Source organism: Aquarana catesbeiana, linkage group LG03 (assembly GCF_042186555.1).
Source record: "Aquarana catesbeiana isolate 2022-GZ linkage group LG03, ASM4218655v1, whole genome shotgun sequence".
Classification (NCBI taxonomy): Eukaryota; Metazoa; Chordata; class Amphibia; order Anura; family Ranidae; genus Aquarana; species Aquarana catesbeiana.
Window position 1 is genome coordinate 439,133,545 of NC_133326.1, and position 16,655 is coordinate 439,150,199.

At 43.4% G+C, this 16,655-nt stretch overlaps 1 protein-coding gene across 2 annotated transcripts in view; it reads left to right on the forward strand.

The window, feature by feature from the left end:
- Positions 1-16,655, forward strand: part of SEC24A (SEC24 homolog A, COPII coat complex component) — a 233,736-nt gene that overhangs the window by 125,916 nt on the left and 91,165 nt on the right. For both annotated transcript variants that reach the window (XM_073620800.1, XM_073620802.1), the window contains 4 exons: positions 979-1,088; positions 3,629-3,741; positions 4,740-4,858; positions 5,420-5,475. In XM_073620800.1, the coding sequence (XP_073476901.1) occupies positions 979-1,088; positions 3,629-3,741; positions 4,740-4,858; positions 5,420-5,475 (398 nt within the window). The remainder of the gene's footprint in view (positions 1-978; positions 1,089-3,628; positions 3,742-4,739; positions 4,859-5,419; positions 5,476-16,655) is intronic.

A 16,655-nucleotide genomic window follows, 5' to 3' on the forward strand; every position in this document is an offset into this window, starting at 1 on the left:
TATCTTTTTTTATTATTATTATTTTTTTTTATTATTTGTAGCGCATTACATAAAAACCCCAGAGGTGATCATCAAATACCACCAAAAGAAAGCTCTATTTGTGGGTAAAAAATTATAAAAATTATTGGATACAGCATCGCATGACCGCGCAATTGTCATTGAAAGTGTGAAAGCGCTGAAAGCTGAAAATTGGTCTGGGCAGGAAGGTGTATAAGTGCCTTGTATTGAAGTGGTTAAGGATGAGTGTTATACTCATTGCTCAGATGTTATATGTCCATGGGGTTGAGAGCAGATCTCAACATGTTTTGCAAAAAATCACTTAATCAGAAGACCTTAAGATGAGATCATAATTTACAAAAGTGTTTGTTGAACCACAAGATGGCGCTGTGTTTCCCAGTTAGGAAAGGAAAAGGCAGCCTCAACAGGTGTGGCCCTAAAAGGAGGTGGGAGTAGGGCAAATGACAAAAGACCAGCTTACAATGCCTACATAAGCTGGAAAGATATGACCGCAGGGAAGCCAAAACAGATGGCAGATTAAATAGCGGTGGTCCTCCTAAATGGCAACCAGCCTACTTCTCCTCAAGCATGCTTTAGCTTTCCCCCTTCTACATCATAAGCCCTCTAACACATCACAGTTGCTGCGGGCCGGATAAAATCTTTTGGCAGGCAGGATGTAGCCTTCAGGTCATAGTTTGGAGACCCCTGCTATAGAACACCCAGTATTTTAAAATGACCATACAGATATGATTTCACCAGCAGTCCTATGAGTGAATTTATTGAACTCACACATTTTTGGCTTAGTCCGAGCTTCAAGAACCAAATTATAAAGAAATTTTGATGTATTCTCTCTTCCTCAAAAACACTGGCATGTGTTTGATGATATTCTGCATGTGTATATAACCTAATTAATAAAGTATATGTAGTTGGTTAGATCAGAACTATAATGGGTTACCATATTCTGTATCTTTATTAACCTAGTGCCTGAAGAATTCATGTACAATCCTGTAACAAGAGCTTATGGAGAACCACACAAAAGACCAGAGGTCCAGAATGCCACAATTGAATTCATGGCACCATCAGAATATATGGTGAGTGTAACTACATTACCAGCTTAAAGCACAGGGTTAGTTTTATACAGCAACATACCTGCTAAACAAAGAGGCAATGAATTTCCAGCAGCCTGTATGTTGAAATGCCACCACTTCATTGTTTTCAACCACTACAAGTATTTGGTTGGATGGGTCGAATACCCGATACCCCTTCTGCGCTTTCATCTGTCAGTTCATATGTCCTGTAGTGTGGTGGGGGAGTGGGTATTCCACACAACTTGAAGTGGCCTGGGAGCAGGTAAGCAGCGGCAAGTCACAGCTGCTAGAAAGGCATGTAGATAGCACAGTAACATACCTTTTAAAAGAAGAAGCAATCAGGATCACTTTAATATTTATTATTGATATAGGTGAGTCTTTGATAAATTACTGCGCAAGGACTAAAAGGATAAAAATTATAAGAGAGAGATGGGAGACAAAAGTCCATATGATCAAACATCCAAATTAATTCCTCACAGGGAGGCTGATTCGTTTTCATAAAATCGTGGATACAATCATGAGAGTGCGTTTACCGGAAAAGATGGACCTCTTAATTACAGGAGGTCATACAAGCCTGGGTTACAAATGGACTTGGTGGATGCTGTACAGCAACGCTGGATCTCATCTGTAATTATCAGCCTTCAGCTTTCCCGGGATACATGCCTAGACCTTCAGTGCAGAGTGTCTAGCAGCAGTCCCAAAAATAGAGAAAAAAAACTCTAAGTGTACTCTGTAAAGATTTATTCAATAGAACTGATGACGAGGGTGCACCCTCGCTGACGAAGTCCGTGTGGACGTAACGCCACGTACGGGGGCGGAGCCTCGCTTCTGACATCACCCGCTGCCATCTCACAGCTGTTCGGACGCGAACAGTCTGTTTAAGCTGGAGAAATACTTTTTATTATGTCGCGCTGCTGAGCGCTTTTTTATCTAGCAGTTTTGTATCATCCGTTCTATTGAATAAATCTTTACAGAGTACACTTAGAGTTTTTTTTCTCTATTTTTGGGACTGCTGCTTGACACTCTGCACTGAAGGTCTAGGCATGTATCCCGGGAAAGCTGAAGGCTGATAATTACAGATGAGATCCAGCGTTGTTGTACAGCATCCACCAAGTCCGTTTGTAACCCAGGCTTGTATGACCTGTAATTAAGAGGTCCATCTTTTCCGGTAATCGCACTCTCATGATTGTATCCACGATTTTATGAAAACGAATCGGCCTCCCTGTGCCAATAGGAATTGATTGGATGTTTGGTCATATGGACTTTTGTCTCCCATCTCTCTTATAATTTTTAATTTTTATCCTTTGTCCTTGCGCTGCACTAGTATTGTTTTATTATCTGTTATCGAGGTTGGTAAATCCTTAGTGTTCAGCTTGCATATATTATCACACATAGTTTGCGCTGATTGTCCTTTGTATATCATTTGATAAATTACTGAGTAATGTGAAGGTGCACAAGAGCACCACCACCATCAGGACTAATCCTGATGACGTCTTTATACTGTAAATCAATTTGATGTGGAAGGTTTCAAGTCTAAATGTTTAACAGATGTTTGTGACAGTTTCCCTTCAAGATGATTTTACCCTAAAAGTTCTCTCCTGTCAACAGTAGTAGATAGAGAGGAGGTCAGGACTTCTGATCTAAGCTTCGAGTTGTGTCTTACCCTCAAATTCCCTCTTTTAACCCAGCTAACAAATATACCTTGTCACTTTCCATACAGTTTATTTTGGGAATACTGTTTATAGGCTCCAGGGTGCATTTATTTATATCCTCACCAGCTCCAGAAGTCATTCTTACTTTTTTAGGTTTCAGCAATAACAATGTACTGTGAACAATTTATTTGCACAGGTACCTTTTTTGTGGCTCTAGAGTTCACTGTGTCTGTGATGCATTTTTATGTATTTCTATGTTCATGTGGTTGTGAACATTACAATATTGAATATTGATCAGGAATAGTTGTGTCCTGTATACAATCTAGGAGGAGTAGAACACCACTCAGACTGTGGATAAAGATTTCCTCGTGGGTGCTGGCCCTGGCTCACCACCGTCAATAGTAAATGAAGAAAAGGAAAATTGGTCGCACACCATGGAAGGAAAAACTTCTGTAGAATAGTTACTTTATTGCCAAAGTGCCAAAGGACGTAGACAGGACGTTACAGGAACATTGGTAGACCGGTTTCACACGGATAACTCGTGTTGTGAACAAGCACAAGTTATCCGTGTGAAACCGGTCTACCAATGTAACGTCCTGTTCACGTCCTTTGGCAATAAAGTAACTATTCTACATAAGTTTTTCCTTCCATGGTGTGCGACCAATTTTCCTTTTCTCCCGTATACAATCTACCTTGGTAACTAGCTTGTGTTATAGGCTAAAATAACTCAGTACTTGGCTTTATTTTTGAAAATGCACATAATCAAACAATATATACAGCTGTAATAAGAGAAAATACATTGTTGAATAAACCTTTAAGAATGTGCTTACATTTTGTCATATCAGGCTATTTGGTAAAATTATCTTTTTCTGTTTGTTTTGGATTTTAAAGCTTCGTCCTCCTCAGCCTCCAGTATATCTGTTCATGTTTGATGTGTCCCACAATGCAATAGAGACTGGATATTTGAACACTGTATGTCAGACCTTGCTTGACAATCTGGAATGGTAGGTTTACACACAAATGTATCCCAACGAATTAAAGTCTATTAAAAAAAAAACCCAAATAACACATTTTGAATCCTCCTGCTGCATAGTTGCACAACTGTTAAATTGTAATGATACATTTTTGTAATCTTATCAGAGTCATGGTTCTTTTTATATTTAGTTAGGTCCTTTTTTTATGATGGCTTTCTTTTGGTGGTGTATATTTTTTACTGTATAAAGGGAAAATGTCCAAAAAATGGGTTTGCTTACATTTACCTTTCATCTCTAAAAAAAACAAAACACAAAGATCCCATCATCATTGGTAGTCTGAGGAACTTTAAGACAACTAATTTCACTTTGATCAGCTAATCCTCCTTCCTGCTATGTTTACAAAAATTCTGACCATTTACAAGGGAGGAAGGGGAGCTTCCCCTGTTGTGAATAGTCGGAATGTTTCTGTGCATTTAACAGCTCTTATGTTTTTTACCTTGTGATCACTATGGATCAATCACAAGTGTAAACAGTAGTAGTTTTTAGAAACATTCAAAACAATTTCTACAGATACAATTTAAATTGGACTTGTACTGTAGAAGATTGATCAAAAAAAAAGCAAACAGGGCAGCAAGTGCCTATATGCAGCTGATCTGTTCCCCATTACTGACTCATGACAGGCTGAGTAATGACTAAGAAGCAGCAGGAGAAGTGCAGAAAACAGATCCAGATACTAAATTACCAAAAGCAGGGAGATACTTTTTACTGCAGGTAGTTGGATACATCTTCCTCTCCAGCAAGTCCTCAAGTGAACAGGGCAGTAATGACATAACCAAATCTCTCTCCAAAATTCGTTCGATCAGCAGTCGGAGGCAGCGGTGCTTTTTTAGAGATGTTATTTTTATTTAATGTTTCTGCAGTCATAGCATGTCCATAGAAACATTTAAATGGTGAATTACAATAGCTAACCCTGTCTTTATAAATACCAATAACAAATGAACACCAGTAACACTTGTAACCATCTACAGGCTTCCAGGCAATACACGGACAAAAATAGCTTTCATTACATATGACAGCACGATCCATTTCTACAGCTTACAGGAAGGCCTGTCGCAACCCCAAATGTTAGTGGTATCAGACATTGATGGTAAGTGCTCTTTGTGCAAATCCTTTTTTTTTTTTCTGCTGTCAGTCTACTGTGTATAGTGGCAAAACTACCTCTATAGTAGTAGTATTCCTGTGGGCAAGTAGAATTTGTTTCCGACTTCCTACAGGTCTGCCTAATCATTTAACATCTTGACTAGAAAAGATGAATGTAAAAATGTCGTCCTAAAGCGAGTCAGCCAGGAATAGGCTTTGTGTTATGCGTTTATAATGCTGCGTGAGGAGGACATTACTATAAATTAACTAAACTGTTTTTCCTTATACAGTCATTGTACCCTTGTTTATACCAGTTATTTTTGGGTGTCGGTTCTCAGCATGAAGCTCAGGCGTAAGAAAGGACAATTTTTGTCAACTCTGCTCTGAATAGAGAGAATACAAGTAACTAATATAAAATCGCCTTATTCCAGGAAGTTAAACTATTATACCAAGCTCAAGATTCAGATTATAACTAATGCAGAGCATACATACTGCCCCCAGGTTTTTTTAGATTGGTAAATTTCAAATGGAATGCAATTTAATCATTATTGTTTTTGCTTACTTACAGATGTATTTATCCCAATGCCTGAAAATCTCTTGGTTAACCTAAACGAGTGCAAAGAGGTATGACTTGACAACCCATGTTTTTTGTCTTGTGTTCGCTTCCTTTGTTTAAACACAACTAAAACAAACAAACATTTCTACCAAACAAAGAATTGTGCAAACGAAAAAACAAATGGTGCGCTGTTCCTTTAAAAATTATATAAACATGTGACCGTAAGCTAAGGTAACAAATGGGATAAGTGTATCAATCTGAGTAGTTCCCCTGACATTAAAAAATGATGTACATGAATTTGCTCTGTTCACAAAATCAAGAATAAAAGTGTCCAAAAAACCCTTAAATAATAAAGGATATAAACAGGTACACAAATAATAATCAATCAATGTGCAAAGTTAAAGTCCATAAATCAAGTCCGCACACTTAATAAAAAATGCATACAACAATAGCAAGTGTGTAAAATGTCAATTGTTCCACTCTGTGTCCATCGGTGCTCAAAGAATGAAAAAGGTGCTCCATCCACAAGAAAAAGGTTGGCCTCTTACCACATTCAATGGATCCCTATTACAGAGATCAAGGTAGCTTGTGAAGAAATAATCACAGGTGTGGAAGTCTCAAATGGCGTGTCTCCATATGCTTGCAGGGATAAACTCCATATATCATATATAGAAAAGGGAAAAGCCTCGGTGTGAATTAGCCAAACTTTTTTTTAAAGTTCAGCCTCTTCATAAGATACTTTGCTACTGTAAATTTTTTTACACAGAAACCACAAAACACAGATAATATCTCCAAGGTGGCCTGTATCCCCCTCCCCACCCCCCCAAATTTGGCTGTTGCGGAAAAGCACGTTTCTGCTCTGCTTTTTTAAGGGAGATTTTTGCATAAGACTGTTGATTTCTCCTTTCGTCTTCCAGGACAGCCAGGATAGAGAGATATAGGGCTCCTCCCTCCAGGACAGGAAACGCGTTCACCCAATAATTTAAAAGGCGGTCGTCCAGGCTTTCCACTTCAGTTTTTTTATGTTTCCTGCCGGACAGGAAGGGAGCACATGGGAACCTTATGGGAGCTCCATGTCTCAGGGCTATCCTGGAGGAGCCCCTGACATACCTTCTCCTAGCCTGCGCACCCCTCCGTCCAGTCAGGGAGGAAGAGGGTGCATGTCCTACCGCTGCCTAAGCTCGGGGAGAGCAGGGCCCCTTATTTTTGTCGCGCTCCTCGCTCGGGTAGAGACAGCTAGCAGCCAGGCTCCCTGTGGCACCTATCTGGCCAGGATCGCGTGATATTCCCGCCATGGCGCCCACACAAGAGCCATTCCAGGTGGCGCTTTCCTCCCTTAGGCTTCAGGGAAACGGCCTGTAGCGGGCTTGTAGCGGGGGCAGGGCTACTGTGCTCCAAGCTGATTCAGGAAGTGTGGTAACTTCCAGGGGAGCGACATCAGTGGGCGCCCGGAGACAAGGTTCCGGTCTCTTTGGCGCGGCGGGCGGACGACATAGGCACCCGGGCCAGTGCAGACCCAGCAAAGGCTGTGGGGGCGACACTAAGGAGCAATGGAGAGCACTGCAACAGACAGGCAGTTGACTCCGGTTCCTTGGGCACCTCTCAGGTAAGCGTGGGGAGGGGTGCCCATGGCTCTCTCTTGGTGGGGTCCTTACTTTCCCTAGTCCCTGGGTGGGGAGCCACAGGTGACGGGAGGGCACTTTTTTCTGAGATCTCAAAGTGGTGGTGTGGGTTTGGGCAGTCACTTATGGGCAGTTGTCTCTCTGTTTTTGGCTTTTAGGTTAACGCTTAGGACAAAGCCCAGTTGCAGCCTCCCACAAAAAGATGTGCTGTGTGTGCAGCAAAGATGAGTACCAACTGCGAAAAGCCACTTTGCCCAGAATGTGTCAGTAGTCTGGTCTAGGACGATTCTATGACTGCTTGTCATAAGATCCTTTGTCTGTCAAGGATGAAATTGCATCCACTTTCCAGTCTTTTAGGGGTATGATGGATAGGATCAGGGCTTTTTTTCTTAGAAAATAGGTGCAGGAACTCAACCATGAATATGAACCACCCATGAATAAAAGGGGTGACGTGCTGCTAAGAAGGGCTTGGGATGCTGCTGCCATTGGGCTTAAGCCAGCCCTTGCAGCCACTTGCGTTGCCAGAAACATGGAATGCTGGTTAACGCAGTTGCAATCCCACATTTCTCCCTTCGTCTTTCAGGACAGCACCTGGTGAGAGCGTAGCTCCACCCACTTTCCCAGGAAACACTGCAGTCAGTTTTCTTTAAAGACCGGACGCTTCCACCATGGCCTCGGTTGTAATGTTTCCTCCGCCATGGTGGAAGCGCTGCAGAGAGCCAGGGGTGTGCTACACTTTCTCCAGGTGGGGAGAGTATGGGGCATACCGGTGTTTTTTCGTTTTGTCTGCAGGCCAGCCCAGATTCTTCCCTTACAAGTGGTGGATGCTCCGGCGTTCTCTCCTCTTCGTACCCGGCGAGGGTCAGGCTGCTGGGGGTCCCCGCTCCTTTAGACCGGTGGCACAGGCTAGGGGGGAATGGCAAGCGGCGTCTCCTTCATCCCCAAAGCCTCAGCCTTCCGGGTTCCGATGGCGAGTGCATCGTTCCGGCCGGGGGCGGGACCTCTAGCGGCGCGATGCGGCTTCCGGTTCTGGCCGCTGGAACGCAGGAGGAGGGGACGCCTCTTCTGGCTGACATTTCCGGCCCTCGCAGTGGCGAGCGGACCGGGAAATTTGGAACAAAAGCTGCAAACATCATTGTGAATCCTTGCAGCAATGGAGGAGGAACAAACGGCGATGGCAGAAGCCACGCAAGTCAGCCAGGCCCAGGTAAGCAGGGATAGTGGTCTCTGTCTTTTTACTCTATGGGCATGTGTTTTTTCCCTTCTTTAAATTCTTTGGGGAATTTGGGAGCCTGCAAACACTCTTCCTGTGTGCTGAGATCAGGAAGAATGTGTGTTCATTTAAAAGTGAATCTATGGGGGGATTCACTGGCTGTGGTATCAAAAAACAGGGGTTAAAGTGTTAGCTCCTCTGTTTTGCAGCATGCTATGGTTTTTTTTCTGTGATGAGGAAATGGTTATTTTTTTTGTGTATTTCAGAAAGTTAAAGAAAAGACCAAACGTTCCTCCCCTCCTGCTAAAAGGAAATGTCCGTCATGTAAAAATGTACTAAGAGAATCCTGGAACAAAGTATTATGCAGGTCCTGCATTGCAGATTTAGTTAAGGAGGAAACCACTCCTACTACACCTGCGACTCAGCAAGGAGAATTATTAAACTCCTTTAGAAAGGAATTGGCGGATACATTTGAGACATTCCGGTCTTATCTGGATAAACGCCCAGCTGCAAGTGGCAGCACAGTACCCCGTTCTCATTCATCTGTTTCTGCATCCAGAGGGGGCAGTGATTCAGAGGATGAAGAGCGCAGTGTTTCCCCAGACTGAGGAAGAAGCGGAAGAAGAGAAAGAAACTTCTTCTTCCTCTTCTCGGTACAAATTATCCTTAGAGGAGGTGGATGATCTTTTGAAGACTATCCACACAACTCTAAACATCAGAGGATAAAACCCAATTGTCATTACATGATAAAATGTTCCAAGGCATGGGTGGGGTGAAACACAGGGTATTTTCAGTGCATAAGTTTCTATCGGAAACTATAAAGAGGGAATGGAAGGACCCAGAGAGGGCCCCATTCTTTTCCAAATCCCTCAAACTGAGGTTTCCTTTTGAAGAGGATAGCTCTCAAGTCTGGAACAAAAAACCAAAGCTTGACACAGCTTTTTCTCAAGTGTCAAGCAACACTGACCTTGCGTTTTGAGGATATGGGTATCCTAAAGGATGCCATGGACAAGAGGGCAGACTCCCTGTTAAGGAAAGCATGGGATTTAACCCTAGCAAATTTGAAACCAGCTATGGCCTCAACCGTGGTAGCCGGGAACCTGGAGCACTGGCTAGAACAGCTGAAGGCCCATATCGAGGCAGGAACCCCACGTAAGGACCTGTTTGATACACTGCTTGTACTACTGAAAGCAGTAGGGTACATAGCAGATGCTTCGACTGAATCAATAAAAATGTCAGCCAGATCTGCAGCTTTGATAAATTCAACTCGTAGAGCTTTATGGGTTAAGACTTGGACCGGTGATACAGCCTCAAAAACCAAACTATGTGGTCTACCCTTTTGAAGGAGATTTGGTTTTTGGCCCAGATCTAGAAGCCATACTTGATAGAACGGCAGAGAAGAAAAAGGCCTTCCCTGTAAAGAAAAAGGTGATCCCTCAAGGCAATAAAAATTTTCGTGCTTTTCGAAAAACCCCGGACATGAAAGAGAATGGTTACAAAAGACCTTGGAGGGCTCAGAGAGGAAGAGGCAAGTCGGGAGTACTATTTCGCCCCCCTACTCCAAACACAAAAAGCCAGTGACTGTCCTCCGACTGTGGGAGCAAGGTTACAAACCTTCTTTCCACAGTGGAAGACGCTAACAGCCAGTCCGTTTATCCTCAAAACAATAATGGAGGGTTACAGACTGGAATTCTGTCAACCCCCACCTGTTCGTTTTTACGTAACCCAGGCTCCCAGAGAAATCTGTGGCAATGACATCAATCCTACAGGAATTGATTCAACAGAGGGTAATCGTACATGTTCCCCCCCCCCCCCCAAAGAAGGACAGGGCTGCTATTCGCACATATTTCTTGTAAAGAAGCATTCAGGCAAGTTCAGAATGATTCTGAACCTGAAGATACTAAACAGATCAATCAGGTACAAGAAATTCAGAATGGACACAATCTTTTCAGTATAGGGTCTCCTGACCCCAAGCTGTTTTATGGCATCCATAGATCTGAGAGATGCATATCTCCATGTGCCTATAGCACCAGCATCGCAAAAACAGATAAGATTTGCGGTCAAGAGGGGAGACTCAATCCTTCATCTCCAATTCAGAGCTCTTCCTTTCGGGCTGTCCTCCTCTCCGAGGATATTCACAAAGATCGTAGCAGAGGCCTTAGGCCTTAGCCCCCCTCAGAGTACAGGGAATATCGATTGTCCCATATTTAGACAACCTTCTTCTAATATTTCCCAAAACATGGAATCTATTAGAAAAGGATCTGGAAAGGACAATGAGACACTTGGAGGGTCTCGGCTGGATAATAAATGAGGAGAAATCAAGCATAATTGCATCTCAGACAATAAAATTTCTGGGATATACCATCGATTCCATAGAGGAGAGAATTTTCTCCCGGAGGAAAAGATAGAGAAGGTTCAGAATGCCGTAAAAGAGACCCAGACAAACCTACCAATTTCTATCAGGGCAGCTATGTCATTCTTGGGACTCCTCACTGCATCAATACCAGCAGTACAATCGGCACTTCTCCATGCAATGTATCTCCAACAGGCAATTCCCGAGAAACTGGTCCTATGGAGAGTCCCTGGAAAAATTGCTTAGAATGCCCCCTCAAGTTCAGAGGAAGCTCTGGTGGTAGAGTCGCCGCTTAAACCTTGACAGGGGCCTGCTCTGGTGTTTTCCTGTAGAGAGGAGGTTGACAACGGATGCAAGTTCTTGGGGTTGGGGCGCCCACCTGGAAGGACAGATGGCTCAAGGGAATTGGACAAACAAGGAAGCCAGGAGATCCTCCAATTGGAGGGAACTAAGGGCTATTCTTCTAGGACTATGGGCCTTCGAGAAACTGGTCCAGGGTCAATATGTCCAAGTGTTGTCGAACAACGCCACAGCAGTGGCCTATATAACAAGGCAAGGAGGCACGAGAAGCAGGGTGCTGCTATCCTCAGCCCTTCAGATTCTGTCCTGGGCAGAAAGCAACTTAAGGTCCCTAACAGCGGTGCACCTAAAGGGAGATCTGAATCTAGTAGTAGACTTTCTGAGCAGAGAAAGGATACTAGAATCAGAGTGGAGTCTGAATGCAGAGGTATTCCAAGAGTTAATATAAAGATGTCGAGCTCCTCAAATAGATCTGTTCGCATCCCAGAACAATACAAAGGTGAAGGCCTATTTTTCACTAAACAGGCAGGATCAAGCGAGAGGATTGGATACGCTGGCACAACCTTGGAACTTGTGCTACGCCTTTCCCCCCTTTCAGGTACTCTCTGAACAACTGAGGCCATGGTGGAAGTGTCCGGTCTTTAACCACTTCGCATCCAGGCCATTTCTGACACTTCGCTCCTACGTGTCAAAAATCATAATTTCTTTGCTATAAAATTACATAGAACCCCCAAACATTATATATGTTTTTTTAGCAGAGACCCTAGAGAATACAATGGCGGTCATTGCAACTTTTTATCTTGCACGGTATTTGCGCAGCAATTTTTCAAACGCGTTTTTAAAAAAAAAACAAAACAGCAAAGTTAGCCAAATTTTTTTGCATTGTGTGAAAGATGAAGTTACGCTGAGTAAATAGATACCTAACATGTCACGCTTCAAAATTGCACACGCTCGTGGAATGGCGCCAAACTTTTGTACTTAAAAATCCCCATAGGCGACGCTTTAAAATTTTTTACTGGTTACATGTTTTGAGTTACAGAGGAGGTCTAGGGCCAAAATTATTGCTCTCGCTCTAACGTTCGCGGCGATACCTCACATGTGTGGTTTGAACACCGTTTTCATATGTGGGCGGGACTTAGGTATGCGTTCGCCTTCTGCGTGCGAGCTCACGGGGACAGGATCGCTTTACATTTTTTGTTAATGTTAATTTTACTTTAAAAATTTTTATTTTGACACTTTTTAAAAAAATTTTTTTTTTGATCACTTTTATTCCTATTACAAGGAATGTAAACATCCCTTGTATTAGGAATATGACACGATCGGTCCTCTTTACAGTGAGATATGGGGTCAATAAGACCCCACATTTCACCTCTAGGCTGGGAAGCCTAAAATAAAAAAAAAATAAATAAAACGATCGCCGCTTCACAGCCGAAGCGGCGCTGTTTTTTTTCAATGCAGAGGCCGGGCGTGACATCATAACATCGCGCCCGGCCTCCGAACGATCATAGAGACTCCGGTGACCATCTGGTCCGCCGGAAATCTCTATGGTGAACATCCGGCGCCGGCGGATCCGCTATCCGACTCACCGATCGCTGAGGTGAGTCGGTAGAAGCACCGGAGGGCGGCGGGAGGGGACGTCCCCTCTCGCCGCCCGTAAGAACGATCAAGTGGTGGAACAGCCGCTATGATCGCTCTTATGGTGTACGGAATCGCCGGCTGAAAATGCCGGTATCTGAATGATGTCTGTAGCCTCAGGCATCATTCAGATATAAGCCCCGAAAGTCGAGGCCGTCATATGATGGCCTCCGGATGTCAAGCGGTTATAGAAAACTGACTGCTATGTTTCCTGGGAAAGTGGGTGGAGCTACGCTCTCTCCAGGTGCTGTCATGAAAGACTCGTAGAAATACAGTTACCGGTAAGTCTAAGGTTTTCTGCAGGCATGTCCAGGCAACCACTGCTTAAGTCTTCATTTACTGTTTAAAGCAGTTTGCTTCTTAGCGGACGCCTCAGCAGAATCAGTGAAGCTGGCAGCCAGGTCAGCAGCACTGGTGAACGCCGCAAGAAGGGCTGTATGGTTGAAGGCTTGGACGGGTGATGCAGCGTCTAAGCTTAAGATCAGTGGATTACCTTTTTCAGGATGATCACCTCTTCAGACCTGGTCTTCAGGAGGCACAGGAACGCACCCAAGACAAGAAAAAAGCGTTCTCAGAAAAGAGAGAAAAAGTAGAGGGTAAACTTTTTTTTTTTTTTTTTTCGAGGCAGCAGGCCCAACAAGAGAGAGAGAGCCGCCCCAAGAAGCACTGGACAGGCCACAGAGGAAGGGGAGTAATCCTATTTCAATCCTCCTCAGACCACCACAAAACCCTAGTGACTCCTGCGTCTTGGTGGGAGGAAGACTGGGGGACTTCCTTCCATTGACCGTGGCAACTTCAAGCCTGTTTATATTAGAGATGGTAAGAAACGACTACAAGTTGGCATTCAATTTCGTTCCCCCTCCCACTTATCTCGTTACCCCGAGATCGGGAAAAGGCAGGAGCTCTGAGTTTGGTACCCCAGGCAGAACGCTGCCAGGGAGTTTATTCCCACGTATTTGTGGGCAGAAAGGCATCAGGCAAGTTCAGGCTAATCCTCAATCTCTGACCTCTAAACAGATTTCTCCGATAGACTCCATCATGTAGCGTTTGTATCTTCACGGTAACAAATCTCCTGTTTCCAGATTGCTGTATGGCAACGATCGATTTCAGGGACGCAAACTTGCATGTGCCAATATGTCGAGATTTTCAGAAATTTCTCAGGCTAGCGGTCCGAGTGAATTCAGAAGTGCTTCATTTCCAATGCAGGGCAGTGCCAGCTGGACTAGCTTCCTCTCCAAGGATTTTTCCGAAGTTCCTGGCAGAAGCCTTAGCCCCGCTGCGCGTCAGGGCCATTACAGTGATCCCCTACTTGGACGATCTCCTGTTTGTCGCTCAGTTCTATCAGCAGCTGGAGGAGAACTTGCAGGAAGCGCAAGATTGTATATATTGGCGATTACATATGTTTTTCTGTACAGTACAGAAAAACATAATGACCTCTAGTGTCTGTTTGTACCTGCCTGCAGGTAAAATCTACATCATTTGCAATCAATATAGATACAGCTCTAGCGTATGTAGAATGATATTGCGTGCTAAATTGTGCACGTTCCAAACTTAGTGGACAAATTTAAATGGGTTTCCTGCAGGCAGATAATGGATGGTGAGAACTGCTACAATGTGGTAAACGTAGCTTGTCTCTTTACTGGATCGCTAATGCCCCTAACATTCCAAGATCCCAAAACTTACATTAAAACATGCATAGTGTAATTTTATCAGTTTTTAGATCCAAGGTTTCCATATTTTTCATATTTGTAGTTGAATATTGAAATCCCCACCCTCCCTGTGCTGAAAATTGAAAATCCTTATGACAGGGGAGCTAGCATAAAAAATGTCATGTGTAGATAGTGGCCATACCAAGAATACCATCGGGCAGAAGTCTCTTGATGTCCTCACATAAAAAAAAAAAAAGAATCCGCATTAATTTTAAATATTTTTAAATATCTGGTGCACATAATGAGTCTGTAAAAAGAAAGAAAAATTGAAAAAAAAATACAAAAACATTTGCAAAGCTCACATAAAACCATGAAAGAAAAAAAACTACTAATGGGGGGGGGCGCGACGACGCCTGGTGGATAAAAACAGTTATAGTCACAGAAAAAACAAGAATAATTTGTAATCTAACCATAACCGAAAAGAACCCCTGGAAAAGAAAAAAAAACAACCAAAAAAAAGCAAAACAAACATTCCCCGCAGGGAGATGGAGAGAATCCATTCTACAACTAAGGCATCCTGCACATTGTAAGTGTTTGCATGCATTTATGCGTGTGTGTTTGTGCATTTAAAACTTATTCTCACGTTGTCGTTCTGCACAAAATGTAAATGGGCGTTTGCGCGCATGAGGTGTAAATTACTAACCAAGAAAACAGATTTTTCTTTTTTTACTGAAGAATGCACGGCGCTGTTTACGTGCCTGTAACCATAGGCACATTCCAATTAACCACTTAAAGGATTCACCTTTTTGTACACTTTTTTTTTTTTTTTTTCCCTAAATTCCAGCTTCCCTATGCACTAATGTAGCATTCATGTACTTTTTTAGCAAAAATATCAAAGCTTTTCATTAAATCTACAATCACTTACTTTTCTTGTCCTAATCCACGTTTCCATTAGTAATGTCTTTCTTCCTGGACAGACTTTAGGTTATGACACAGAAGGAGTTGACCAGCTGACCTCATTAGCACACAACCTGCATTATCCACCCACCTATTCCCAGGTGCATGTTTTTTAAATTAAATGCAATCAATCAGTGATCACCCTTCTCACTAAATACACAATCAGTTTGCATAGTGTATGGCCACCTTTATACAAGTACATAGGAGGGAGTGGACAAACGCCCAGCCGTCAAGCCCCGTTCAGAACTCTGCATAGCGGGAACTCACATTCCCACCTACGTTTTATTTCTTTAGCGAGGGGGAGGCGTTTTGGAGCATTTTCACTCATCACACATAGGTCAGCCCATCCACCTGAATGGGCTGCCCTGCACACAGCAATCGCCCCAAAGAAGCTTCAGAACTTTTTTTAGAGTGGAGCTTGGTGCGTTTTTTGGTGCAGCGCATTTCTAAATTGCAAGGAAATGCACAGATATGGAGCCACATTGTTTGTGTGTTACTGCACCAATTTCACTTTCAGGCCCCATTCACATCTAGTATAGTGGGAGCGCACATTTTGTGGCTTGATTTCCTGTAACACGCATAGGGCAGCCTGTTGATTTCAATTGGCTGCACTACATGTGGATAATGGGACATTATGGCATTTTTGGATTGTGTGTTTGTTTTTTTTTTCATTTTTTGCAGCAGCATTTGCCCCTCATTTTTTCACATGGAAAAATGTGTGTTTTGCTTCTGTGTTTCGTGTGCCGTTAACAATTAATGGCACTGAAATCACAACTAGTCATTTTAGGTGTATAAACATGGCCATACACTATACAATTTGATTGTACATTGCGTATTTAGTGAGACTGGTGATCACTGATTGCATTTCATTTAACCACTTGCCGCCCGCCCACCGTCAAATGACGGCTCGGCAGGTGCTGCTCTTGTTCTGGGTGGACGTCATATGATGGCTTCACAGAACGACCACTCTCGCGCGCTGGCAACACGGCGCAACCCCGATCTGTGTAAAGAGCCGCAGCTCTTTAATCATGTGATCGGCTGTGTCCAATCACAGCCGTTCCCATGTAAACACGGAGATGCCGGTAATCAGCGCTCTTCGTCTCACACTGACAGAGTGTGAGGAGAGCCGATCAGCAGCATCTCCTCACAGGGGACAGCTAGGTATGTAATCAGGGCACTGATCATCAGTGCCTTGATTACAATTAAATGCAAACCACTGCCAGCAATCAGTGCTCACAATTGCCACCATTATGTGCCCACAAGCGCCAGCAATCAGTGGCCACTAGTGATTCCAGTCAGTGCTGGCTATCGGTGCTGCCCATCAATGCTCATCACTGCTTCCAGTCAATGCTACCCATCAGTGCTGCCTATCTATGCCACCTATTTTTGCCCACCAGTGCTGCCTATCTGTGCCTCCTCATCAGTGCAGCCTCATCAGTGCCCATCAGTGAAGGAGAAAAATTACTTATTTACAAAATTTACTGACAGAAACAAACTTTTTTTTTTTTTTTTTTTAATT